The sequence below is a fragment of the Sceloporus undulatus genome, chromosome 7, assembly GCF_019175285.1.
Source record: "Sceloporus undulatus isolate JIND9_A2432 ecotype Alabama chromosome 7, SceUnd_v1.1, whole genome shotgun sequence".
In the NCBI taxonomy this organism is placed as follows: Eukaryota; Metazoa; Chordata; class Lepidosauria; order Squamata; family Phrynosomatidae; genus Sceloporus; species Sceloporus undulatus.
The window spans coordinates 37669630-37697452 of NC_056528.1; the positions used below are offsets into that span (position 1 = coordinate 37669630).

The following is a 27823-nucleotide window of genomic DNA, read 5'->3' on the forward strand; positions in this document are numbered from 1 at the left end:
GGCAAACCTCTTCTGAACAAATCTTCCCAAGAAAACCCCACATTTTGGTTATGATAAGGTCACCTTGGGGTCACCATAGGTCAGAAATAACTTGAAGGCACACAAAACATATGACAATTCACATACATGCTTTCAGCAATTCTTACAACAGCCTGCAAGGAAGTGTGCTCTTATGGTGTCCCTTTTACGGATACTAGACTGAAAGCTGATGACATTGTTAAAAGGGGACTTCACATTCTTAACATGCATGCCTGGCACTCCTTTTCCACCCTTGCGATCTATTGGCAACCAGAAGTGTGTAGAGCAACTTAACTGGTTTTTCAGGTGCACCACCTTTTGACGAGGGTGCCCTCCCTTGATCTGTCATTCTGTCAAAATGTATAGCTGGGATCGCCAGCATGTTGCTCTGTTTCTCCCTCAAAGGAGGGTCAGATCTGTGGGTTTCCCCATGGTTTCTAAGATCACTGGCCCTGGGCTGCTCAGCTGCAGGAGGAAGTGCAAAAATGAGCCATACTGCGCCTACAGCAGCTTCATCTGTCCCAGTCAATAGGGAGAGCAAAGGTCATGCTGGCGGCTTTTCTGCCGAGCTGCGAAACTCACTGATGGCAAACTTTGCACAAAGGAGCTCCAAAGAGCCGGCTGGAGGCTGTGCTGAGAGACACGGAAGGAACACACTGGCAGAAGGAGGAGCCCAGAGGACAACGGCAAGGTGCCCAAAGTGGCTCCTATGGGGTGAGGCCAAAGTCCAAGGAGAAGAGCAGCGACCCCTGGCCGGCAGGTGCATTTGGAAAGGTAAAAGGCCAGCTATCTTGCTGCATCTCCATAGGGTGGCCTTGGGCTTCCCGACACCTGTTTTTAAATGTGAAAGTCAAGCAGGAGGGAAAACTCTAAGGAAAAAAATTCCATGGGAAATCGAGTCACTCAGTAGGATATGAAGTGACCTGAAACTGTAGGCAAGTGGTTGCACTTTTTTTACATGTCACTCTTAAAACAGTGCTTCCATTTTCAGCATTTTGTGGCATGAAGAGAATGTGCTGGGATTAAGAAAGTCCCCAAGGCTCAGCAGTGAATTCCTCAGTGGATCCCAACTGGACAAATACTGTAGCTGCCTTCTCTTAGCTTTCAGTAGAGGAGACAACAAATATGATCTCTCTTAAAGGGTTGTTGTAAGGATGTCTGTGTAAACCAAGGCTGTCTAAGGATATTTCGCTGCTCCTTCCCCAAGACAGCTTTCCTCTTCCGTTCCATATTCAGAAACAAATCAGACTGACAGCTGAATCTCACTTTGGCGCTGGCAATAGGAAAGGGTGCAAGAAGAAGTAGTAGGTTCTCCATTAGTAAGTAAAATGGCAGGTTGGCTGTTTGTCAAGAATGTTATACTTGCCTCCTGCTTCCTGGGGGTTGAGCTAGATAACCTTTGCATTTCTTTTCATTTGAGTTTTGAACACTACTTCCCACCAAACGTCATGCCTCGTTTTGAAATTTGCAGGTACATTTTGTTGGACTAAGAGCTGGCCTTCTGCCCCTTTCTGTCTTGTATCCCATCATCCTTACATTCAGGGGTCAAGCGAAGTGGGGAGAAGGAGGGCATTGTCCCCCCCAAATACAAACTCTGCCCCTCATTAAATTTTCCTTCACTCCCCAAATTTCTCACATTGCACTGAGTAAGATACTGAAAATTGTTCACATCCCAAACTTTTATATTTGCTGTGTTCTCATGCGCTTTGTAACTTTGCTTGCCTCTTTACTTTGGGATGCCTAAACTATCTTTCTAAAAGCTTAACAAAAGCTTTAAGTTATTGTTATGCTAGAAATGTGGGGAGTGGAGGAAAAGTTTGGAGGGATAAAATTCTTATGCCAGCATTAGATTACACCATTATACTTTACAAAAAGGATGAGAAGAGATCAAAAAGGGCTTTTATGTATTGTGGTTGAACACAATACCTGACTGCACTAGAACAATGGGAACTCTTAGGCCTAATTTGGGTGCCAAGAGAAAGAACAGGTGATAGTACCCTGGAGCAGGTGCAGAGTACATGTTTTCTACCACTGGAATCTGTCTAGAGAATTGATATGGCTCTGAAGCAGGAGTAGGCAACTTTGGTGAGTCTAGGAGCCAATTTGGTGCCCCTGTCCCTCTCTGGGTCAAAACAATACCAAAAAAATGCCAAAACATGGGGCAGGAATTGTCTGGAAATCCACTTGATCTTGTGATTTGTTTTTTAAAATCTTAAACAGTGTGGGAGGAGGACCTGTAGTCTATATAAAAGATTAATTGTTTCCAAGAGAGGCAATTCACTCACTCTTTTCCCTCCAAGAGGTTTGAGAGGTGCAAAAACAGAATACTGTACAGGGGCATCATATTAGCCCCAAGATGAGGAATGTTGGGCCCACTGGGATTGCCTGAGTCTGAGTGAAAACTGGAGCAGGCTTCTATACCTTGAATGGTTATGTCAAAGAGGGAAATTTCTATGCAATCATTTTAAAAATATAGGAGCCCTCCCCAGTTTTCACACTGGCAACACTAGCTGCCCAGCCCTGGCTGAAAGTAAAGCACCTATATAGCAAACTGGAGAGTCCCAGTTTCAGTTCTTTCAATCTGCTAACTATAGTATGGAAAGAATTCATCCCAGTAATGTTTGCTCATTTCAGTTTAGTGAAAGAAACAGAAAATGAAATTCAGCACTTTCACAGAAAGGCATTTCTGGCATTTAAGCGGGAAAGAGCCATTTTTGGACTAAAGTCGAAAAACTGAAACCAACACTCATGTCTGACTGGTAGGTAATTCCTTGAGTGTGGATGTGAGAGTTATCTGGTCACTTTAGGAGACTTCAAGTGCAGGTTGAGCATGCATCTAACTAACCACAGTGGTCCCTCAACATTCACTGGGGTTAGGGGTGAAAGACCCCCGTGAATGTGGGGAAACCACAAATAAAAAAAACATTGTTCTTTTTACCGAAGATAACACCTCTCTAGGAATCTCCAAATCCTCCAGTGCAACTCTGTGGTCAGCATCTGCCAGAGGTTGATCATAGAATTATGCTGGAGGACCTACAAATGCTTAGAGGTGTTTTCTCTAGGAACATCTAGGTTCTCCAGCACAACTCTATGGTCAACTTCTGGCAGAGTTGTGCTGGAGGACTTAAGAGAATCCTAGAGAGAACATATTAATCAAAACTGCAAATCATGAGATCCACAAAAGTCAAAGCCGCAAATGCAAAGAGCCAACAATTTAATGAGACAGAAATTTATTTTTTAAATGTTTTAAATTTTTAAAATATGTTTATTATCTCGCCTTTCATCTAATAAGCTTAAGGTGGTATACTTGGCCCTCCTTTTTCCTACTTCATCTTCACAGCAATCCTATAGAACAGATCAAGCTGTTCTCCCAAGGTCCTATATTCTAAACACTATACCTGCCTGCTATATGGGTGACTGAAATGTCATCTCTACATTGCAGAAGAGAAGGTTTAGCAGTGGATAAGATTTCCAGGTTTCCAGGAAGACTTGAAATCTAATACGCACATAGCCTTTTGCATTCTAAATACTGGAAGCTACTGTATTCTGAAGTAAATGTCATACTTTAAACTATCCCCTTTTCCACAGCTGAAGGCTGAGAGATGGTTGTGCATGTCTTCATGTTTATTCAAAATTTGGAAGAATAAGGAAAGAGGAGAAGAATGGTCAGCAGCCTTTGGGAATTATTTTGAAATAAAATCAAGAAGGGAAAACTAAGTACAGTAGTCTGTGGCAGCAGCGTCAGCAACCCATTTTGTGGCTTGCTACTCATACACTTGCCAGCCACATTCTTTTAACATATAATATTTTAAAACGTCTTTAAAAAGATATTTTGTTCCCACGTTAAAATATTGTATAATTCAGAAAATTTATCACAAACACCATTTAAAAATCCTAATCATAGCAAGAGACAGATGTGAGTTGTCCTTTTTCCCCCTTTCAAATTCTGAGCTGATGACAATTTAAGAGGGAGAGCAGCTTGTGTTGTATAGGATCTTGTAAGCAGGTATTTGTATGTTTTCCAAAATCTGAAAGCCACAGTAGGGTGATTCCTTTATTAGATACAAAATAACTGCAAGATTTTAAGTGGTCCAATAAAGAACTTTTAAGTTCTCTGGGTCTCTTCTTTCAGGCTTAACATTAAGCTGAAAAAAACAAAGGGGGTGGATACACAGAGAAAAAATGTGAATAATGGAAAACTCCCAAAGCCTGCAGTTTGTAATCATTGTACGAGTAATTTTCTGCATGTCTTCTCCATAAACCCCACTGAGTTCAATGGGACTTATCTCCTGGTCACTGAGTGTAAGAGTGCAGCTTAGGTTTCTAAACAGATATAGAACTTCTGGACCAGAAGGCATTTCGAAAATTGCTTGTAAGAAGCTAAGACTAGCAAACAGCCTTGCCCTATAAAATGTGCGAGGACAAATCACTGAGAATGTCACATGCACATTAAATAATTGCAAATTCTCCCCCCTCCCATACCAGTAAGCTGAATTATACACATTCTGTTCCCCAAAGCTTTTATTAACCCCATTGGAAGGAAGGAAGGAAGGAAGGAAGAGCAGATATGCACGTACAATTGGAAGTGAAATGAAAAGTATCTGTTGTCAAACAACTATGTTTAACAGTGGAGTATTACAAACCTCTTGGAGGGGAATAGAAAATATTTCTTAAAAGTGACAAGGATAGTTATAGGGATCACTGCAAAAAACTTTTAAAGCCACGGATTCACAAAACTCTAGCAGGTTTGCAAATGGAATCTGTAACCTTCTTGCTTGTAGTCTGTTTCACAAGGACTGTTTTCTTCTTCCTAAGTAACGAATGCAAGTGTTTGTTCCTCTTTGCATGCAAGCAGAACCAGGAAGCCCTGCATTTCGAGAGCCTCCCTTCTTATTGACCAGGAAAGTGAAGCATCAAAAATGCAGCTCTGCAAGAAACAGAAGAGGCTTTAAACGATAGATGTAGGAAGCCTTGGAAACTTTTGGGAAGCAACATTTCTGTACCTTGGCAGAGGCAACATGGCAGAGAAGCGAAAGGAAGAAAGCTTGCAAGAGGGGCAGCTTAAAATGTCCAATGATTTAGCACAAGAAGCAGCTTTCAAGGCTCAGATGAAGGACACGGTTGGTAGCCAATCCCCCAGTCCCAGCATCCGAGCTGGGAGCTTGATTCTCCATCGTGGACAGTTGTCCAATTTCAATAGAAGCCTGAGTAGGGCCAGCAGACGTTCAGGCAACTGGACAGCAGGGATGGACACAGCTAGGCTCTCAATGGGCTGGGGAAGCACCAGGAGGAAAGGACTCAAGGAGATCCTCCTGCAGACCAGTCAAGTCAAACCCACATGGCTTACCGCTTCCCAGAGGGACAGCATCTCTGTTGATGTTCCAGAAGATCAGGGACATCTGGATGTCAACTCAGAGGATTTGTCCTTAGCTCTGGACCCTCTGGAACATGAGTGGATGCTGACAGTAGCCCAAGGAGATGCTGAGAACATCCTTAACTTGCTTGCCAAGGATCCCAGTTTGCTCTCCAGGAGAGACTTTGTGACTGGCTTTACTGTTCTCCACTGGCTGGCTAAACATGGTCGCCACGAAGACCTAATTGAAGTGATCACCTTTGCCGAGAAGAATCACTACCCAATTGACATCAACATGTTCACAGCCAGTGGTCGGCTCACCCCTTTGCATCTGGCTGCCCTTCAGGGCCATGAGATGGTCATCAAAGTGCTGGTGGGAGCCTATGGGGCCAATACTAGCCTTCGGGACCACAATGGACGCAAAGCATGGCAGTACCTCCAAGCAGATGCTTCCAGAGAGTTGAAGGAGCTCTCAGGTGCTAGCGAGGAAGACTTGGCTGTAGAAGGTGGAGGAAACACTAACAACAACTGCGCTCCATCAAAACGAAGTGGCATCATCAATGTTTTGAAAGGGGACTATAAGGAAGCCAGTGGTGGAAGACAAAGCCAGAGGGCTTCCACAGGATTGTCTTATTTCAGGAACATGTTCAGACAAGCTGTTGCGTTCTTCCAGGAGTTTTAGAAGTTTGCTCAGTGGCTGAAGTGGTTTGATCTGTTACCTGTGAGTGAATTCTAACACCAGTCATCCTGACACGGTGGATAGAAAGAGGTAGGCAGCCCAGGAGTTGTCCAATGTTGCTAGAGATTGCCTCCAAATTGTTGGCTCAAGCAAACTTGCCCAGGCCTGTCTTTTGGCCACAGGTAGAACTCAGGGGCCTACAGTTCCAAGAAAACAGCTAGATGGTGTTGATGTGGCTAAGGCTGTGAACTGGAAGAAGTCTACCATATCACTTTGCTTCGTAGAAGGAAGTGTGCAGGTAGGATTGTTTATACACTGCAATTAAAAAGTTTGAAATTCTGCCCTGGAGGGGAAAAATTGCAACTCATGTATGTTACACTTAAGCAGGATGCTTTGCGTGCGCACACACGCACACACTCATTCTCCTTTTTTACACAATTTATTCTGATTTGACTATGATTGCAAAGTGTGAGTATGCCATATTGAGCAGTAAAGCTTAACCCCTGGTAATGTTCAGACATTAGTCTGGTTTTGGCGAGTTTGGCAGATACTGCGCATGAACACACACTTTCAAATACATATTTAGAGCTATGAAGACTAGATGTTTGGTAGTGTGATTCTCAGGGACACAGAATTCTGTATCTACTGCAACTTCAATGGGGGTAGACATAGTATTTAAATCCAGGGTGGAGGTGGCTTCAACCTTGCACAGTCTACTCTCTTTCATGAATTCTCATGATAGGTAAAGAGGTATTGTCACCAATTCCTGGGTGACCCAACCAGTTACTCCTTACTACAAGATAATTCACACCTTTCTTTTTTCTTGGATGAAGTTATGAAAGTATTAACTAGTCTGGGTTATGAAGGAGGAAATAAAAATAATGTCAACACTCCATGTTCAAAGGTTTCTCAATACCATGGGAACCTTTGCAGTTTCAAATAAAGAATCCTGATGGTGCATAAGTAGAACTGTTTGTCTCTCGTGATTTCCATCTGCTATGGAGTGAAGTGTAGGAACAGAGAGTGGTTTCCAGAGCTTAGTCAAAGGTAACCTTTTTGATGGGAAATGTGAGAGCTCCAGGACTGGAAGGGTACGTGTTCAGCTTAATTTAGGCCTCTTTTGAACAGAAAACTATTAAATGAACAGAAAGTAACAAGCAGGACTAAATGGCCAGTTCTCACAATGAGGCATATGTGTAATAGATCCTGTAATTTGTAGTGGAGGTGGGGGATAACCCAGATTGGGAGACATGTAGCTATTTAGTATAGTTAAAAATAAAAAGGGAAAGCAAATAACTCCAAAGATCTCTCCTAATGGAAGGAGAGGTAGGGCGGCAGTGTGGAAGATGGCATTAAAATGGCAAATGTGGTTTGATGTAATAAAATGTAAAGAGGTGCACACAAGGAACTCCCTTCCCATTAACTTCAAACAGATGCTGATAAATAGTCTGAATGGGTAGGGACTGACCAAGAAAGAGTCAAAGAGATGAAGAGCTTAATGAAAATAGTTGGGTGTGGCTAATGTGAAAAGGGTAAATCCATAATCATTATGAAAGGAACTGAAACCAAGATTGCTAATACTAATAGTAGAGGAAGGCAACAGCAAACCTCCTCTGAACAAATCTTGCCAAACACAACCCATGACAGGCTCACCATAAATCAGAAACAACTTGAAGGCACATAACAAAAACTTTATACATATGTGTGATGTGACCACACTGACCACCACTCCTCAAAAAGTATACTGTAGATCTGAAAAAGGTACAAAAATAATTCAGGAACTGATGCTACCATATGGAATAACCTGGGATGAATCTTCATACAAGGCTGATTTAACACAAGTCTTCCCAGCTTTCTGAGCTCAAGTCTCTTCTTTTTTTATTTCTGAGATTTTTAAATGGATTGTCATCTCTTGGGGAGTGCTTTAGTGGTACATTTATGCATGGTTAAGACTTAGATGCCCTTCCAATTCTATGATTCTATTATTTTGAGAGACACCATAGCATAGTGGTTGAGCACTGGACTATGACTCTGGAGAACAGGATTTGAATCCCCACTTGGCCATGAAACCCACTGGGTGACTCTGGGCAAGTCACCCTCTTTCAATCTCAGAGGATGGCAATGGCAAACCCCAGGAAGAAACCTGCCAAAAAAAAATCCCACAAGACCCCAGTAACCACCCAGCCATGCATTTATACAGACCTTTAACTGGTTCATATCTGTGCTCAGCATGGAGCAAAACTATCTCTCTTGGAGGTACTGGGTATTTTATTCCCCAATCAGATCACCAATGCATTTCAGTATCCTACTACTGTGGTCCTCATACTGTCATAAATACATTAGTGCCAGCAGTATATGGTAGGATTTCCAACATTTTTAGGTCCACAAGTTTAATTAGTGGGTTGGCCCATGCTTTCTCTAAGCTCTTGTGCTTTCCTTTCCTTCATGTTACTGCTTTCATTATCTCTGACACTGCAAACACACAATCATTGTATGTTCCATAAAAACCAGGAAACTATCTCATAGTACAACAGCATAACCTCCATTATTTACTGAGCTTAACAATATAGCCACATATGTATCTATAAGTTTGATGCACACCTTGATTACTCTTTCCAGTTCAGCCAAGCTTTTATATTTGCCCTTTCCTTTTCTGAATGCAAAGTCTGAAATATAGAACAAGCCAGGCAATAGCCAATTCAGGTAGAATGGAAAGGGAACGCCTAGTCTTACACAGAATACCAAAGCAAGTACTATGGAGATAATACTCGAAATGCATACAAGAGTAAAAACTTTCCACCTTGTTTCCAGTCTGCATACATGACTTTCCTTCGAACTCTTTATGTTAACTCAAGTTGTGTGTGGATATGAAGGCTCCAGAAACCAGAAACAGCTCCAGTTATCCTTTGTGGAGATTTGTGGAAGCTTTCTCGCTTGCATCTATTTTATTTTCTCACTGGGGATTTGGACAGGGGCTGTTACTCAATGGTAGAGCACATGCAAAAATATCTCAGGTTATGTTCCTTCTACCTCTTGCCAAAGTCTCACCAGCAGGTTCTGGGAAAGGAACTCTGCAGAGATCCTGGAAAGCCATTGCTCACTATACTACAAAACCCAACTGTACTTGCGACTGCTTTGCTGTAAGGTTGTTTGAAAATTTTAGATGTGCAGCAGCCCAGTTTCATTTTCAATGCAGAATAACATCATTTTAAAAAGCTCTCTAAAAACATCAAAATTGTTTGACGCCCCTTAAAGACACCCATTATTTATTTATTCGTTTTTTAAAGGTAGGTGAACCAAAATTGATAATTTATACTTTCAACAATATAAAAATACACAAATGAACAGCAAGACCAAACAATTCCCCAACATTGTCTCAACCACCACCGTTACTTTATTCCTTGCTGTTCAGGGCTCATACCCCCCCCCCCTCTCCCTACTATGTCTTCACCTCTGCCTGGAGCAACATCCTGAGATGCAGCCATGGAAGGCCCATGATTTCTAGCTGCCTGCTTGGCATCATGCTTTTCTGACAGCTTGTTTCAGGCTATTCACCCACAAAAACCCAGTTGGAAGTTTCAGCCTTCCAGGCAACAGATGCCAAATTCACAGCCATAAGCCTTTGGTACTGCTGCCAACTCCCCCTGCCTTGCTGTGTAGAGCAAGTGTAAATAGTAAATCCAAGCACAAGTTGCCAATTTGCTGGACTGTATTTTATCACATATTTATTAATGAGCCTTTCTCCATTGGGAACAAGAACTCAGCCAATATGAATGGATTCAGAACTGAAAGACAGAAAATGTTCAACACAAAAGGTCCCCATTATTCAGTTTTAATTCTTTTCAGAAACTCCTTGTGAAAATAAAGTTTTAGGAAAGAGAAAAACTGCACAATATATGACAGGGTTCAGCTCTGTAAAATAGAGCTGTGGCAGATCTGTAGAAAGGGGCCATTCTAGGCTTGAGAGCTTAACACAGGATAGGCATGCTGATGGGGGCAAAGCTGCTTCCTTTCACAGGCCCAGCTTGGTCCTCCTCCAGTGTCTCCTTTTGGAGTTGTACCTAGAACAAAAGGGACAGCATTAGTAAGCAAGGCACAGCTCAGCGCCTCCAACAGACTAAAAAACCCAGCCTGAATTAAGCCAATAGGAAGCAAGTGAACTCACCATCCCCTTGGAATTCATGTATGACATCTTTTACAAAGGGCTTCACAGTTGCTAGCAAGGGGAGTGTGCTTTCCCACACCCATCTGCCCTCCCCCTTCCCTCTCATCAGCACACATCTACCCAATGTAACTTATTTTAAAGAGACCCACAAGGTTTCCATGAATTCCTCTTCCACTGAGTTGAAGAGAAAAATATGAGCATACACATCTGTACACCCTCCAATCCTAGCATAGCAGACTATATTGAAATACAAAGGGAAAGTCAAAGAATTCAAATAACTAGAAAGAACTACTCATTAGGATACCTAATTTTTTCATTCCTTATTTTAGCTGTAAGAGGAGAGGCTCATGTATCTCATATTTATTCAATAAAATTGCCCCCTGGCTAACACACTGATTCAGATGCAATCAGCTTATGTCTGTGTTAATTTTTAAATGATTATATTGATTTTTAAAAAATGCCACTCCTGAAAACTATTACTTAGTGATGAAAACACACTGCCTATGTAAGAGGGTTCATAGTTATTTGGGCCTTCAAAAATGTGATGCATGCAATAAGGTACTTTGCTACACACATTCTGTAATGCTGCGTTCCTTTTTGTCCGCAATGTACTATCACAGAGCTGTGCAGTGATACTGATTAAATTCTCAGTAGGTCTGGCTATTAAGGGCCAAAACAGACTGCAGAAATAATCTAGTTTGAGAACACTGCCCTGGCTCAATGCTAGGGAATTCTGGGAACTGTAGTTTTGGGAGGCATTGAGCCTTCTCTGTTAGAGAGCTCTGGTGCCACAACAAACTACAGTTCCCAAAATTCCCTAGCACTGAGCCTGGGCAGTTAAAGCGGTCTCCAACTGGATTATTTCTGCAGTCTGTTTTAGCCCTAAAAAGCCCAAAATGGTCATGTCTGAGCAGCAAACTTTTCTTTAATTCTTGCACAACTTCACATTCTGCTTCCAGCTCCCTCAGAGCTGAAACTAAGAAGTTTGGATTACCGTTCCAGCCTAATAAAATGTATCTGTCTATTTCCAGTCAAGTGTGCATTTGTGCTCTTTTCCCAGAAAAATAACAACAGAAATTTGACTCCAAAGCTTTTACATTCTTAAGTTTTCCTCTCAAAGCTTGTCACTGTTAAAAGGAGACTGATTTCACCAGTAGAGGTGAGATCATATTCCAAGTAACCAGAGTTGCTCTCAGCAGGGACATGGCAGTGCTCCCACAGAATGAAACACTGTAATTGCAGCCTGCTTTGGGAAATCCTTAGGCACCTTTGCAGAACTGTGACAACAGACCTCTACATTAAGAGTCTTCACTAGTGGATGAATATGGGAATACTGCCTTCTCAAAATGAGACAGAACTTTGCACTAAAGGTACAAAAAAGAGACAGAAGGGATAAAGTGGCGTAGAAAGGAACCAACATACAAGATCTGAGAAAACAGTAAGAATGAAAAACAAAAGTTAAAGATCTCCTTTAAGGCAAAGATTTCAGAGTCAGTCAGGAAAGGTCTTCTATACTAGCAAGCTCACACAGACTAGAAACTGAACAATGGCCATGAAATGGCAATCGCTAACATATGATGGAACATAGGAGTGTGCGCCAAGTCCACCAAGTCAAATACTGGGGATACTGACTGGCAGCGGCTCTGCAGCTGGGGTCAAGCAAGCAGCGGTCATCACAATTTAGTTAGCCAGGAAAAAACATTTTCATCACTTTTTAAATCATGCCATGAGTGAACAGGGAACAAAAAATGACCCCGATAAAGAAAGATACCAGTTAGTGCAATAACTGTGAACTTTTGAGTTTAAGCGGACCTTAATTCAAAAGGATGTGAGGAACTTTTGCATTTAGTATTTGCCTAAAAAAATGGTGCTGATCTACAAATAACACATATTTCCCATCCTTTAAAAACTGCCTTGATGTTCTTGAGGGATTGTGATGCCACAGTACGATCCCAGTTTCCAGCTCTCACACCATTAGAGTTCTCAAGGGCACATGGGATGGAACTGAGATGAGAATACACAACTGCAGTGTTCCTTTGCTGAACTTAGAAGCAGCCAGCCTGTCATGTAAACCATGCCAACCACACTACCAGTCCCAAACCCTGCATTTATTCCTTCTTGAAGCCATAAATACCCTGCACCCCAATACAGTGGCCTCTGCATTACTGCTACCTCTTGCAGGCCAAGTAATGCCTTTACCTGATCTTATTGCCGGTTTTCATGCGGATCCATTGTGGGATAGGCCGGTTCTGTTTCTGCTTCTTAGCAAGGAACCGCTTGATCTTGAATGTCTTGTGGGATGACTAGTAGTTTGGAAAAAGAGAAAGAGTGAGTGAAAAGCCACACATTTTGAAACCAACTGTGGTATTAAGAGTGAGACTATAAACAAAAAAGATCTTAGGTAAGGTTGTGAAACCATCATCCTTAGAAACTCTTGACCCACTATACTTTAGGATCTCTATAGCCATGATGGCTGGTAGATTCTAGGAATTGCAGTGCAACTTTTCCAAGCTCTGTTTCGGGGGAACCATACCTGAGAGAATACCTCTCTAGGAATCTCTAGGTCCTCCAGGACAATTCAATGGTCAAGTTCTGCCAGATGCTGACCATGAAATTACGCTGGAAGACCTACAAATGTCTAGAGAAGTGTTCTCTCTAGCAATCTCTAGGTCCTCCAGCATGGCTTTTGGCAGAAGCTGACCACAGTCACGCTGGAGGAACCTAAGATTCCTAAAGAGAACATATTAATCAAATCTGTGAATGACCAAATCAGCAAAAGTCAAAGCCGGAAATGTGGAGAGCCAACTGTACTAACAAGCCTAGATTGACTGAAGGGATGGACAATAACCAAGGGATACAGCACATTCTAATTTCATATCCTGCCTAAACCTAAAGTGAATTACAACCAGAATTAAAACAAAATACAAAGACCTTACTTACAAAAGGTCCCAGTTTCAACTACTGTATGTATAGAAGGCCTCCTGTATTTGTAATTTTAAAAATGAGCAGCAGATAACAAGGACAATGGCTCTTGGCTTGGTATAATGTCGAAAGGCTAAAGAGGAGGAGGAAGAAGCTGTCATAAAAAGATGTCCATCTGGACACCCAAATTTAATTCCCAGGGTCTCCTCTGACAGGGGTCCTTTTCTCAGATGATGCTGAGAATTGAACTGAGACAATTTGCTATTTAATGGGACTTGAGCAGCCACAGATTTTGTTATCCACAGGCGACCTTGGAACCAAACCCCAGCGGATAAAAAGAACCCACTGTATAAAGTGAGGTTACAAGTTGAGTAAGTCAAATAGATTACAAATATGTAACACATACACACACACAATATTAAACAAGGGCTTTAGAGCAGTGGTCCCCAAACTGTGCCCTTGAAGAGATGTTGATCTTCAGCTCCCAGAAGCCTCAGCCATGTTGGCCAATAGTCTGGGATTCTGGGAGCTAGAGTCCAAAACCCCTTAAAGAGCAGAGTTTGGGGACCACTGCTTTAAAGGGGAAAGTAAGGAAATCAACTGAGTGAGGAACAAAAATACATTCAGTGCAAAGGAAAACATGAGTGAAAATGGCAGAGACAGGATTCGAACCCCTGTCTCCAGAGCCCCAGCCCAAACCAACCCTGGTTCCTTTATAGGGCAGCAATGTAGTAAATCAGTGACTCCCAAACTCTGGTACTCTTAATGTTTTGGGCTTCATTTCCCAGAAGCCTCTTCCAGAGTTTGGCACCACTGTAGTAAATGAAAGCAGAATAGGAAAGGCCCTTGAGCAGTGTCCCAAACTCTGGCCTTATTTTTTGGACTTCAACTCCCACAATCCTAAGCCATTGGTCAAAATAGCTGAGGCTTCTGGGAGCTGAAGTCCAGAAACCTGGAAAGCCAGAGATTGGGAACCACTGTCCTAAAGCTCAATAAACCCCTTGGACCTAGACTTGCCAAGGATGTTCTGCGCATGCTCACAAGCTATTCCAGTAAGGAGGGTTCTATGCGGAGCGAAGCCGCGGCCAAAGGGGCTCCAGGCGCCCCAAGGACTATTCCCCGCTTCCCATTTCAACTCGGTCTCCCATCCAGGAAGACTCAGGACGGTCAAAAGAGGCCTTCGGAGCCCGAGGAGGCGACCCCGGCAAAGGATTGCAACGGATTGACTCACCATGTCTGAAGCTCAGGCCTCAACCGCAATGGCCGACGAGGAAAAGAGAAAGGAAAGGCGGCGCAAGGGATGACGGGAGGAAGCGGAGACGGGAAGAAGTCCGGCTAGACGTTCCTCGGCTCCTGCACCGCAGAGTAGGGGCTACAGTGACATCTAGCGGCTCCTGGGTGCCATTGCAGCGCTCCAAGCAAGACTATGGAAAAGCAGGGAACGTTCAGGAGTAGCTGGCCACCTCAAAAACAATCCGGTTTGATACCGCAGTGGCTGCATGCATCAGTATTGGAGAAATGATGCAGTTTGATCCCACTTTAACTGCGTTGGCTGAACTGAGTATGGAATTCTGGGATTTGCAATTTTGTGAACTATTTAGCCATCTGTGTCAGAGAGCTCTGGTGTCCCAGCAAACTACACATCCCAGGATTCCATAGCACAGAGCCAGGGCAGTTTAAGTGCATTATTGCTGCCTGCGGATGCAGCCTTTAACTGCCATGGCTCAATGCAAGGGAATTCTGGGGGTTGTAGGTTTGTTGTGGTGCCACAACAGACCTACAATTCCCAGAATTCCCTCACCTTGAGCCATGGTAGTTATAGTGGTGTCAGCCTGGATTACTTCTGCAGTGTGGAGGCAGCAGTGAATAGTTTTTTGGTCTTTCAGACCCCTGAACTCTCTTAAGTGTTCTTCTTACGCTAGCAAAATAAATCCACATTTTAAATTATTTGTATGTATTCTCCACCCCTTGCACCGTGTAACACTTAAAAACCCTATTTTGCAAAAGTGGGAGTGGACTTCCAATTCCTCCATTTGTTGTTTTTGCTAACTGCCTTTAGGTCAACCCCAATTAATAGCAACTTTGTGGATGAGACATCCCCAAGACCCACTGTCCTCCACTGCTCTGCTGAGGCCTTGCAAATTCATCCTTGTGACTTCCATGAGTTTATCCATCTAGCAGCTTGTGGTCTTCCTTTCTATTTCCCTCCCCCTTTCCTAGCATTATTGTCTTTTCTAATTGCCTTCTCATGATGTGATTTAAGTATGACAACCTTAGTTTGCTCATCTTGGCTTCCAGGCTTGATCTGTTCAAGGCCCCATTTGTTTTTTTTGGCTGCCCATGGTACCTCAGCCTTCTTCTCCAGCACATCTCATATGACTTGATTTTCTTCCTAGCCGCTTCTTTCTTAACTGTCCAGCTGTTGCATCCGTATAGTGATGAGGAATACAATAGATTGGATGATTCTAACTTTAGTGCTCAGTTGTATACACTATCTTTGCTCTTTAGGATCTTTTCTAGCTCTTTCTTGGCTGCAGTCTGAGAAAATGTTTTAAACCACACCCTAAAGCTGCACTCCAAATGCGTTTTAGGACAAGCTCTGCTTCTGGTGCCCAGTTATTAAATAGAAAGCCTGCATAAACAGCACTGGCTTCTTTGACAGCTGTATTCTACCCAAGCAAAGATTTTGAGCCCAAACTGCACAAGAGGTTAGTTTTCCCCCTCTAACATACAGGATTTTAGAAAAGCAAGCTGCATCAGCTTGGGCTGGATAGGTAAGAACAGAGGATTTATGAATTTCTAGTGTTCTGATGAAAAACCCATTTCTAAAAGTTATGGGTACCAGGAAGAGTGAATTCATTGTTCTGTGCCTTCAAGTTGTTTCCCACTTACAGTGACCATAAGGCAACTTTATAATGTGAAGTCAAAGCTTTGACAGCTGGAATCCATTGTTTTTGTGGGGTTTTCAGGTTATGTGGCCGTGTTCTGGAAAGGTTTATTCCTGACGTTTCACCAGTATCTGTGGCTGGAAGATGGCAGCCACAGATGGTGGCAAAAATCAGGAATAAACTCTTCCAGAACATGGCCACATAGCCTGAAAAAAAACAACACAAAAAACTATTGGAGGGCTCAGAGTGTGTGACTTGCCCAAGGTTACTCAGTGGGTTTCCATGGCTGAGCTGGGAATAGAACCCTGATCTCCAGAGTCCAACACTCAAACCACTACACCATGCTGACTCGTGATTTACCGAAATCAATTATTTTTTTCTCCATGTTTATAGCATAGCTTTGATGATCAAGATCATTTTATTTTATATCATTAGAATGTTTATTAGTAGTATCATTAGAAAGTAGAGAACCATAGATGGAATTTATGTCTATAAAATGATCTTGAGTTCATGTTCTAGTACTTCCCTTCTGTAATGCAGGGATCAGAGTTCAGTGGTAAGGCGCATGGTTTGGAAGCAGAAGGTCTCAGGTTTCATTTCTAGCATCTCCATCTAAAAGGATGAGATGGCTGGAAAGGCTGCTGCCTCACGTCTTAGAAAGCCTAGTACTGACTACCCTGTGAATACAGCAACAAGAGAACTTCTGCTTTTAATTGCATTCATATGCTGACTACTTTACATAAAACAGATACAACACAATTGGTATGTTGGAAAGGAAAAGCAATTGCAGAAATTTCAGTAATGTGCTCAAGCACAGCTTAAATAAAGGCTCTGTACGGACAGGCCAAAATAAAGCTGCTTCGGATCACTTTGGAGGTATGCTGTTTAAATGATGCATGCGTCCTAAGAATCCAGAAGCCATGCCAAAGCCACGCTCCAGTCCTAAAGACTAGAGCATGGCTTTGACGTGGCTTCCAGACTCATAGGATGCATGCATCATTTAAACAGCATACCTCCAAAGTGACCTGAAGCAGCTTTATTTTGGCCTGTCTGTATGGGCCCATAGATTTGTCTGTTTAGGGGGAGAATTTAAGGAGCACTCCTTTTCATAGGATCACAAATATAATCAAGATGAAGATCAGACCAGTTTATGTTCTTTCCCACCAAGTAAGAAACTACAAAAGGACGTTTTAAACGGCATCTCAGTTTTATTCAGTACAAAATAATTGTGTTGCATTAGCACAAGCAGCCACATTATCTTCTTCTTTCTGGGCTGCCAGATATTTCAATAATACAAGCGTGAATATCGTGTAGCCCTCTAGACACTGGACTGCAACTCCCAACATTCTCCACCAGCACTATGCCAACTCAAGCTGCTGGAAGTTTAAGTCCAACAACATGGAGTGGGCTGCTTGATTCCTCCCTCATCTAATGCCAATTTTCTTAGACCACTGCCCTCCAGATGTGTTGTACTACAATACCTATCACCCCAGCCATCGCTGTTATTGTATATGCAGGCAGATGAGGATGGGTCTTATGGTTCATCACATCAAAGGGCCCCAGAGCTGGGGAAGGCTACTCAAATGCATCAAGGAAGGCAATGCACAACAGAAGCAGAACATTTCTCCTACAGATCATTAGGAAAAGAGTAAAGGAAAAAGCTGGGAGAATTAGCAACTACAGAGATGCCTTTAAAATAAATGTTGTTAACAATATCTGATGTCACATGAGATGTGTTTAAAAATCCTTTCCTCTATACAGCCTAGAGCTCAGCTATTTTATTGAGGCTACACACATCTTTTAATAAAAGAACAAAGAAAAAACTTAAGTGCCCCCACTACAACAGGACAGCCAGCTCCCTCTCAACACTAAAAAGTGTTGAGTTTTCGCCTCCAACAAAGTGGTGATGTTAATACTTGCTCAACCACTGAGGCTCCAAGATGGCTGTATTTTAAGTGCAAATACTAGTTTGTGGCTTTTATTTGAAAACACAGGACTTGTAGAACCACCTTTAGCCACCTGAATTATTTTAGGGTGACAAAACCTTTATCTTTTTGCTGCCACCCACCTCTATCCAAATGAAAATTCATTGAGGAAACACAAGTTTGAGTTGTGACTCTGCACTGAGGCTCAGGAACCAGATAACATCCAAAAGCACTGCTCCTCTTTATTCTTCTTCCTTCTCTTCCTCCTTCTCCAAGGCACTTCTGGACTGCACAGTTCATGCTCTTTGGCTTGTAGGTTAGTGAGAATAGGCAAAGCCCATCACTCTACCTCTTTTGTGTTATTGGTTTCACACTCTTGCTTTTTATCTGCTCCTTGGTCAGGGGACTTGGCAGAGCTTTCGTCATATGCAGACAAACGACTTCGACTCCGAGCTCCTGGCTGATATAGCTGCATGGCTGGCCGATCCTGAAACGAGAATAAAAGTCGAAGTTGTAAGATTCCAATTTCAGTCATGTATGATGTGGTAGTTAGAGCATTGGTCACATGTGTGCCAAGTTTAAAAAGTCTGAGCCAGTTGTGAAGCTCACTGGGAGGTACTGGGCCAGCCACTTAAACTCTACTATGATTTTTCTAAGAAGGAAAATGGGAAAGACCTATTAGAGCTTCTTAGAAAGACGGCAGAATGTAAGTGCTATTATTGGGGATGTAAGCCATTGAGTTCTTCAATTAACAACAATCCTTTGCATTCACATTCAGAAGTAAATTATATTTTAGAAGTGAAAAAAGTGCTTTGTAATAGACTATGTTTGTATGGACTCCTAACTACTTACTACACCTTTGTGTCTATGGCACACAAGTGACTGTTAGAGCTACATATAACAACCTATGAACAAGTAAGTGCATATTACTTGGTGGCGCAGTGGTTAAATGCCTGTACTGCAGCCACTCACTCAAAACCATAAGGTTGCGAGTTCAAGACCAGCAAAAGGGCTCAAGCTCGACTCAGGTTTGCATCCTTCTGAGGTCACTAAAATGAGTACCCAGACTGTTGGGGGCAATTACAGTTGTAAACCACTTATACAGTGCTTAAGCAGTATGAAGCGGTATATAAATGAAGCTTGTTTATTACAGAACCAGCACCTTGTTTCTAATGCGATCCCTCTTGCTCATGTCTTCTTTTTTATCCTCTTTGGTTGCTTTCTCTGGTTTCTCTGTATTGCCCATATAGTCTGCCAATTCAGTTCTTTTTCCTTTCTCCCGTAATGAATCTCTCTCCTTCTTCACATCTTCTTCTTTTCTCCTGAAAACTTTCTCTTTCTCAAAGCGCTCCTTCTGCCTCCGTCGCTCTTCTTCTTGGCGTCGAAGTTTATCTCGCTGGATTCTCTCATATTCTCTGTCTCGGTCATATTCTCTCTCTCTCTCCCTGTAGTCTTTTCCACAGTCATCTTCCAGTCTGTGTGGAAGAGATCTGGAGTTCAATGTGAGAAGACAACAGTGATAAATACTATAGTACCCTGACCACTGATGACTGTGGCAATTTCACATAAGACTGAGACAGATTTCTAACTGAAAACATATATCACCTAAAAACACAACTAACCGAAGAACAACCCCTCTGTAATTTACATGGGAAAGATCTTTCAAATCTTGATTTCTAAACACAGTTCCACACATTTCACAGCAATGAACCACTGCTTGTAAGTGAACCATGCAGCAAACCATGGCTTGTAAGAGTAGTTCAGTCAACTGCTGCAACCAAAACCAGCTCCCCAATGTAAGTAATGTACATGCTTTAAGGACTTGTCACATTGGAGTTTCACTGGATTTTTCTTTAAATTATAATATATTCAGAGGTTCTACCCATCATGCACTTGACCATTATTATTATATTATTATACTTTATTTATATAGCACTGTAGATTTACACATCTAGTTTGGAGCGGAGCCATTATCAAATGGCTTAAAACACCAAAGGGAACTGCAGATCTTCCTATAACTTTCTATGCACAGAACAGTCCTAATTCAGAAAGTGAGCCAAATGTAACTCAAAAGTAATTCTGGGATAAGGCAGCCAATTAATCAGCATGTCTGAGAAGCAAGGATACGTACTGCAAAGAAAATACTAACTTTTTGGCCTTTTCTTCTTTCACATCCCCATCAGAGCGCTTGGCTGGCATACTGCCGATTGTGCTAGCAGCCTTGTCCTCCCTCAGATTCTCTTTCTCCAGTTTCTTGACCTTTTCCTTTTTTTCAAAGTCTCTTTCATCTTTCTCTGGCTTCTTAAGTAGCTAGGAAGAGAACAAATTTAGTTTTCCTTACTAAGTTAGTTCTAATGCTAAACTGTGCTAGTGCTCTGGCCTGCCACTTGAAGAAGAGGATAATGGTAGACAATACAAAAATAGGGATATTTAGCATGCATATTTAGCATGCATAACTAGTTATTTTCATAATTTTCATTTTACCTGCATTTTACTTTAAGGTGGTTTACAATGAAACCTACATTCAGCAGTCCTACTGTCAGCTGGCATTTACTCATGAACACAAGGGTTCAAGACTGCAGCCTTGTTCTGTATTCTGTTTTACTGTCACCAGATTGAGTAAAGCAATAAAGATGATATTGTGTGTATCCATGCTGTAGAAATAAAGCAGTTTGACATCACTTTAACTATCACGATTCAGTGCAATGAATGACTTGGCCTTCCCTGTCAGAGAGCTCTGATGCTGCACCAAACTACAAATCCCAGAATTCCATAGCACTGAGCCACAGAAGTTAAAGTGGTGTTAAACTGCTTTATTTCTGCAGTGTGGCAGCAGCCCTTGTCACTTCTGCTAATACTGCCATTGACTGATGTAACATTTATAGGGTGCCACCAAAATAGGGTTTTTGCTACTGAAAGGTTCCTGCTTAGAGAAGCTTCCAAATTCAATTTTGGCAATGAGAAAGTGGGAGGGGGAACGTAGAACAGGGAAAGCCATGGTAAGAAGGGATGAATGTGAGCAACAGTGCTCTCACAAGTTGTGTTTCATTTATGATTGTAGTCAATTCATACACAGTATCTCAACTACTGGTGGCTTTTCAAGATGTACATCAAGGGGGTTGCATTCTAGTATTTTCAGTTAGGTGATTCATATGCTGTGTAACATAGCACTATCCTGTCCTTTTCTCTCTCTCTTTTTACATTCAGAAACAAGCTTCAATGAATCCAGTGACACTTGTTCCCATACTCCAACCATCTGCAAAATACATTATTTGTCTTGTAGTATTTCAAAGCATGTATGAGAGTGCAAGATATATGGCCAATGTATCCTACAGGAATGAAGTGATACCTTAATTTTTGGTTCATCCTTAGATCTGTCCCTCTCTTTCTCTGGACACCTTTCCACTTTTTTTGTTTTTTCAGCTTCCTTTCTTTTCCTTCTTTCTTCTTCTTTCCATTTCCTCCTTTCTTCTTCCCTTTGTCGTTTCCTCTCTAGTTCTCTTCTCCTCCTCTCCTCGCGTTTTTCTTCTCTAAGCCTCTGTAAGAAAAATATATGGATGAATGAGACCTTATTATTCAAGGCTGACTATGAGGAATTTTCACCCAGAGCTTTTGTATAGTGGATAAATTAAGAAAATATATTAGCACTCAGGTAAATGCTTTTATTCCCAAATTGCACATGATAAAAATTCAGAGCTGTTAAAAGTAGGAAATGAAGAGGAATAATTATATTAAAACAACATGCATTGATACCTTATCCCCTATCCCAAGAAAATGTTAAATGACTTATGTGCCTGGAATAAAATTACAAAGTCTAGCATTATATCCCCTCAGTATGATTATGAGGAAAGTCATAATGGACACCACAAATGGATGTGTAGAGGCACAGATAACATGGCCTCTATGTAATACTGAAAAGAATTGTTACCTGTTTATTCTTTAAGAAGTTCAGCAGAGGAGTTGTCTTTTTCGCTAAAGACAGAAAAAGAGAGTGTGCTTGTCTCTATTTTTCCTGAAGATTATACGGAAAATATTGCAACAAAAATACTTATAATATGCAAGCCATATGATCAAAACACCAGTTTTTATTACATTTTATTCATTTCCCTTGCACAAGAAATAAAAATGTTCCTATCCATCCCACATACTTAATTAGATTTAAAAAAATCTTCTACCAGCACTACCAAGTACTATTTCGTCTACATTTTAGTATCCACTTACTTGGGAATGAATCCCACTGATCTTAGTGAACCAATCAAAGTAAAAGATGCACTAGTTTTTAGTGCAAGTGTTAGAAGGTTCCTTCATTGGAACCATTAAAGGAAATAATAATATTGAAAAACATGCATGGTCTGAGAACCAGTGGTACTTTCAACGTTGCCTTATTTGAATAATAAGATGTGGAGATCAGTTCAGTAGCAACCTATTACGATACTTTGGGATAGGATAATACAACCTTTGTTGTATCCATCTTCAGATAATGGTGATTTGAGGACAAGCCACACAAGTTTTTCTTACTCTGTCCTTCATTATCATGTGCCATGAAGCATAGCTAGATGATTGCTCAGCTCCAAGTTAAACAAGATAGGAATTTAGACTAAAATGGGACTTCCAGGTGTACTTTTTAACAGTTAGAATACATTCTCTATCCCTTACAAGTGCTTACAAACATTCAGAAAACACGAAAATAGTAAAAAGTATATTTCAAAGATACAAATCAACAGCAGACTATGTTCTCAGAGAAATAAATACATATAAATTGTAACAATTATTGTTATACCTATTAATTCTTTGTTTCTTGCCTCTATTTCCTCTAGTAAGGTCTCAGGAGTGGATGTTAATTTTTCATCATCCGCACTGTAGCTTTCTAAAAACTTCTTGTATTCTGGATCTAACAAAGAACCAAGGAATACAGAACGTAAAAAGATGGACATGTTCACAGAGACAGAAAAGCCTACATTAACAACCAACCAAAGCCATGCTAAATAGATACTAGTTTTGAATAAAATATATTTATTGCTTTCTATAAAAATGCAGATGTGTAACATGAACATAACATAATATCAATTTAAGACATTAGACTAGAAAGCAACAAGTAATATCCATCTTAGTCATATTACTCTTTAACTGAGAACTAAAGAAAAACAAACACATCAGTAGCTGTTATCTCTTCACTGTATTTGGATCAAAAGATTTATGATCTTGAGATCCCAACTGATATATCATGTTAAAGTTTGTGTGCCACAGTAATTACGATATTGTATTAAATTATATAACTGGAGTGCTAAACTGTATCAGCAAATATGTTATGGGCTATCTCGATTATTTAGGAAATCAGCTACCTGATATTTCCCCTAAATATTTACCAAATATTAAAGGCACTGCATTTCTATGCTTTTATCAGGGAGTAGGCACCACTGAACAATGCAATACGTAACCTTTGAATAAGCATTCTTAGAATTTCATTGTAACTGCATTTATCTATATCACTGTCAAAAATATTGCTAAAGATTTTTTTAAAAATGGACAATTAATCAAAGTGACTCCAAGTAAAAATGAGGTAGAAGGACAAGCTGATTTCCAGCAAAATATTTATTTATTTAAAAGATAGAAAAAGATAACAGCAGAAGTCAACAGAGTGAATGCAAGCTGTTTCTCAAAGTAAAAGAGAGGGCAAACAACATGGGAACTAAACATCTACTCCTGGCCAATCTAAGAGGGGTATAGCTAAACTTAAGGGACTACAGGTTAAAACACACAACACACGGATTTTCTTATTCTCTGATGAGAAGAAAATTCCTGGCGATTTAACATTATTTGAGAACACAGTTCTAGCACTGGAATCCTATTCATATTCACTCTGAAGCAGAACCAGCTGTGTTCAATGTGATTTGCTTCCAGGAAGCGTGCTGCAATCTAAATCTCTTAATCCTTATGATGAAATTAGTTTCATTACATAACCACAACTACTAACCATCTTCAATGGTCCCAGCTTTGGCATCTTTTTTCTTACTCTTTTTTTTGGCAGCCTTTTGAAATGGTGCAAATTCCACTATGGCAGGATATTCTAGACCTAGATGAGTGAGGAAAAATTAAACCAAGAACTGTGTTAAGAAAGGAAGCAAAGGCTCTATATATATATATATATATATATATATATATATATTGCACTAAAGTATGTCTCAAAAGTAAACTCAACGTAAGAAAGTGATTTTAGAGATGAGCTGAAAACAATTCCTGCTCATGTAGCTTTCTGCTGAGGCTTCCCACACCAGCAGCTGGGACAAAAAACTTTGATGATTGCAGGAAGTTCTGGCACTGGTAGCCAAAACTGTCTGGCCCACACATTACATTGGACCACATGAGAGTATGCTGAGATGTACTAGTCATGTGGGTAAGGATCATACTAGGTGAACTAGCCTTAAACTGCATAATTATTTTGCACTGCTCTAGGAGCAGACAGTTTATATAGTGTTTTATAGTGAACTGAAAGCTACTGCTTTGGTTATAAAAGTGCCAACGTTTACATATGGTCCTTTGTTGGGGTTTACTTAATAAATACTTTTTGAACAACAACAACAACAACAAAACTATCCTATCATAAATGGCACAGAACATAAATTTTGCTACATGAAGAATGGTAAGGAAGCAAAATAACATAAGCAACATGATCCTTCAGCAGTTGATGGTCAAGGAGAGGTTGCTTAAATAGCACCCCTATCAAGCAAGGCTTGAGGTCCATTGTATGGGGCAGGATCAATCCCACTCTGTCTCACTTGTCACAGTAGTTACACTCCCTAACACCAGAGACCTTGCTGTACCATACAATGGACTGCACGCCTGTACGGATGCTTTTCTATGAAGCTACTAGTATATCTTCCCCACCCAAAGCTCTCTTCTTGGCTCACAAGGCTTAGTAGTGATGGGATTTTTAGAGTAAATTATAGACGCCACTGGCTCAGCACAGTCCATGCACATCACACATTCCTCCCCTCCCAATTTCTGGGGCCAACAGATCAGTTTAGTTACTTTACAAATGTATGCCAATACATTTTGGAAAAACAGAGATATGATATACATAGCCAAGTTACAGGCATACTTGCCTTTGTGATCAACAAAAACATAACCATCAAAGCGATCCCTGAACAGAACTATGTCCTCTTGGTTTTTAAAGTTGATGTATGCTCTGGAAAACATGTGAGGGTACAAACTGCAGAAGGACAGAAAATGGCAATGTATAAGGAAACGTTGCTGAGTGATGACTGTAAATATACACAACAAAGACGGGTGTCAAACTGAAAGACATAAATGACATGCCATTGTTACATGCAACGCAGCCAAATGCTCAAAGTTCCTCTTACCTGGAATCATTCGCAAAGAATTCAAAATAGTCATGTTCGGGCAAAGGCTGGAGATGCTCTTCAAGCTGTTCCTTGGTTAAGCTGGGAGGAAGGCGGCGAATCACTACCTTAAAGAAAAAGTTTCACTTTTTAAAAACACCTCAACTTGCCAAATATGTTGTTGTCGCCGACTTCTTTTAAATTGCAGAACTAAGAGGATTGTTTATGGAAAAGGTGACCTGATGTTAATGAGACATCTGCTCCCCGGCTTTCAGAATACAAGCTGCCTTCAAGAACACAAATACAATACGTAAAGCTAAAATCCTTTCTCAAAAACAGCAAACTATGCCAATTGGTTCTAAGAGAGTCAGCCTGTTTTCTGCTCTGTTAGGTTAATAACTCCTCCATACTGTCAAAGTATAGCAGGAGCCACAAGCAGATCTACTTTGCACGTCACTGTCATCTCCAGTCTGGAAAAGGCGCTGCTGTGGTCTTCAAATGCAAACAATACTTAGGCCCTATACAGACAGGCCAAAATAAAGCTGCTTCAGGTCACTTTGGAGGTATAGTGTTTCAATGATGCATGAGTCCTAAGGATCTGGAAGCGGCACCAAAGCTACACTCCAGTCCTTAGGACTGGAGCATGGCTTTGGTGCAGCTTCTGGACAACTAGGACGCATGTCTCATTTAAACAGCAAACTTGCAAAGTGACTCGAAGCAGCTTTATTTTGGCCTGTCTATATCAGGCCTAAGATACGCTGAGCTGACACAACATTAATCAGCTTCCTATCACACCTCTGTAGTAGCTTACTACATTTGGCTCACTGCTATCCTTCCAAAGTATAACAAGGTGTATCTCTAACAATATGCACTATATTTTTGACAAGTATAAATCAGTCTTTAATAAAATAACTTCTTCATCAGAGTTGAGGGAACCTGCAAGCTTTGGGATGTTGCTGGGATGGGGCAACACGCTCTTCCCTTTTATCTAGGACTACTGGTTGTGTGGGCTAGAAGGGACTCCAGTTGTGGTCTAAGGTCTGAGCCCTAAATCCTCAAGTCTATCTGCAACGTTTCCACTGAAGAGTAACATACTACAGTATTATAAAGGCAAAGGTTATAACTGACTGCATAATGCTCATCTCCGTTACTAAGCTGAGGAGCCAGCGTTGTCTGAAGAAGACTCCGGTAGTTGCGTGGCCAGCATGGCTGCACCGGATGCTGATACCTTCCCACCAAAGTGGTACCTATCTATCTACTTGCATTTGCATGCTTTCGAACTGCTGGGTTGGCAGATGCTGGGACCAGGGCTCAATCCAATATGCGGCACTTGGGCCTCAAACCGTCAACCTTCAGGTCTTAAGATCATCAGAATTGGCATCTTAAATTTGTGTTTTCAGCCATTATGCCAACTGAAAAGCCTCCTCTGCCCAAACAACGGTCCAAAGCACACTTCAGAAACAACCCGGCTTGAGACCGCTTTAACCGCCTTGGTGCAAAGACTGCAGTGTTTGTGAGGCACTGAGCCTTCTCTGCCAGAGAGCTCTGGTGCCACAATGAACCACAATTCCCAGGATTCCTTAGCACTCATTCAGGGCAGTTAAAGCGGCCTCGAAAGTGGGTTATTCCCGCAGTTTTGGACCTGACACTGGAGAAATAACCCGCTTTGGCAGCGCTTTTGACCCTATCTAGGTCTTTGCTATGGAATTCTGGGAGTTGGAGTTTGTTGTGGGGCAAACAACCAACTCCCAGAATTCCACAGCAAAGACCCAGACAAAGAGTTAAAGCGGTGTCAAAGTGGGTTATTTCTCCAGTGTGGAGCCAAGGCGGTGAAAAGGCTGCCGACCCGCCCGAGTGTCACCTTGCTGAGCGTCTCCTTCTTATCCTTGGGCCGCTCGAGCCTGTCCGGTTCCCCCCCGGCTTTGGCGTCCGCCCCGGCCATGGCGGCTCCTCCCGGCCCCGGCGTCGTCCCTCCCCGCTTCTCTTTGGGCCTGGCGTTCTCCTTGTCCTCCTTCATCGTCAACAACAAGCCCGTCTCCGTCCCACTCAGGCTCGGCCCCGCTCGCCCATTGGCCGCCCTCCTCTCGCGGGAACCAGGACGACGACGACGACTAGGCCGCGACCGTTGCCTAGAGACTCCCTTTCCCGGCATCCCTCGGGACTACACTTCCCGGCATGCTCGGGGCGGCGGCCATTTTAGAGGCCTTTAATGCAAAGCTATAGCCGTGGTAGTAGTTTCGCCTTTGAGGAACCCGGAAGTCTCCTTTATATATTTATATACAGCGCTTAAAAGGAGAAAGAAGTAATAATAATAATTAATAATAATAACAGAGTCCCTTAATTGGCGTCTTCCCAAAAAAAGTGGGAGAATTTGAGCTTTGTGGGACTTTCTGTCGCCATAGCAACAGCGGCTGCCGCGGTGCATTGTGGGTGTAGATGGCGGTGTATGCGGAGGGAATAAGCGAACTCTGTGCACGAGAAGGAAGAGTGACGCATGCGCTGTGCATAAGAAGACCTAGGAAGGGAGTGACGG

General features: G+C 41.8%; 3 protein-coding genes and 1 non-coding gene across 9 annotated transcripts; 1 reads left to right on the forward strand and 3 right to left on the reverse strand.

The window, feature by feature from the left end:
* Positions 1-391: 391 nt before the first annotated feature.
* SOWAHD (sosondowah ankyrin repeat domain family member D) lies at positions 392-7010 on the forward strand. 4 transcript variants are annotated; one of them, XM_042478551.1, is made up of 3 exons: positions 392-792; positions 2653-2777; positions 4874-7010. In XM_042478551.1, exon 3 carries the CDS (start codon positions 5037-5039, stop codon positions 6051-6053), a length of 1017 nt encoding a protein of 338 aa, XP_042334485.1. In that variant the 5' UTR covers positions 392-792; positions 2653-2777; positions 4874-5036; the 3' UTR covers positions 6054-7010. The 4 variants fall into 4 exon arrangements, with proteins under 4 accessions (XP_042334485.1, XP_042334486.1, XP_042334483.1 ...); XM_042478552.1 differs by lacking the exon at positions 2653-2777 and having other exon boundaries at positions 4871-7010; XM_042478549.1 differs by lacking the exon at positions 2653-2777.
* Positions 7011-9866: 2856 nt separating this feature from the next.
* Positions 9867-14521, reverse strand: RPL39 (ribosomal protein L39). The gene is made up of 3 exons (XM_042480286.1): positions 14369-14521; positions 12415-12518; positions 9867-10111 (listed from the first exon to the last, which is right to left on the reverse strand). Exons 1-3 carry the CDS (start codon positions 14369-14371, stop codon positions 10063-10065), a joined length of 156 nt encoding a protein of 51 aa, XP_042336220.1. The 5' UTR covers positions 14372-14521; the 3' UTR covers positions 9867-10062.
* On the reverse strand, positions 11335-11465 carry LOC121937420. Its single transcript, XR_006105128.1, has one exon. It is a non-coding gene; the product is annotated as a small nucleolar RNA SNORA69 (small nucleolar RNA).
* Positions 14522-17213: 2692 nt separating the features above from the next.
* UPF3B (UPF3B regulator of nonsense mediated mRNA decay) lies at positions 17214-27457 on the reverse strand. 3 transcript variants are annotated; one of them, XM_042478183.1, is made up of 10 exons: positions 27152-27457; positions 25312-25418; positions 25054-25160; positions 23925-24023; positions 22731-22841; positions 21879-21922; positions 21300-21488; positions 20100-20251; positions 19113-19440; positions 17214-18437 (listed from the first exon to the last, which is right to left on the reverse strand). In XM_042478183.1, the coding sequence occupies exons 1-10, from the start codon at positions 27440-27442 to the stop codon at positions 18291-18293; spliced, it is 1575 nt and encodes a 524-aa protein (XP_042334117.1). In that variant the 5' UTR covers positions 27443-27457; the 3' UTR covers positions 17214-18290. The 3 variants fall into 3 exon arrangements, with proteins under 3 accessions (XP_042334117.1, XP_042334118.1, XP_042334116.1); XM_042478184.1 differs by having other exon boundaries at positions 19113-19425; positions 20100-20260; XM_042478182.1 differs by having other exon boundaries at positions 20100-20260.
* Between the last annotated feature and the right edge of the window lie 366 nt (positions 27458-27823).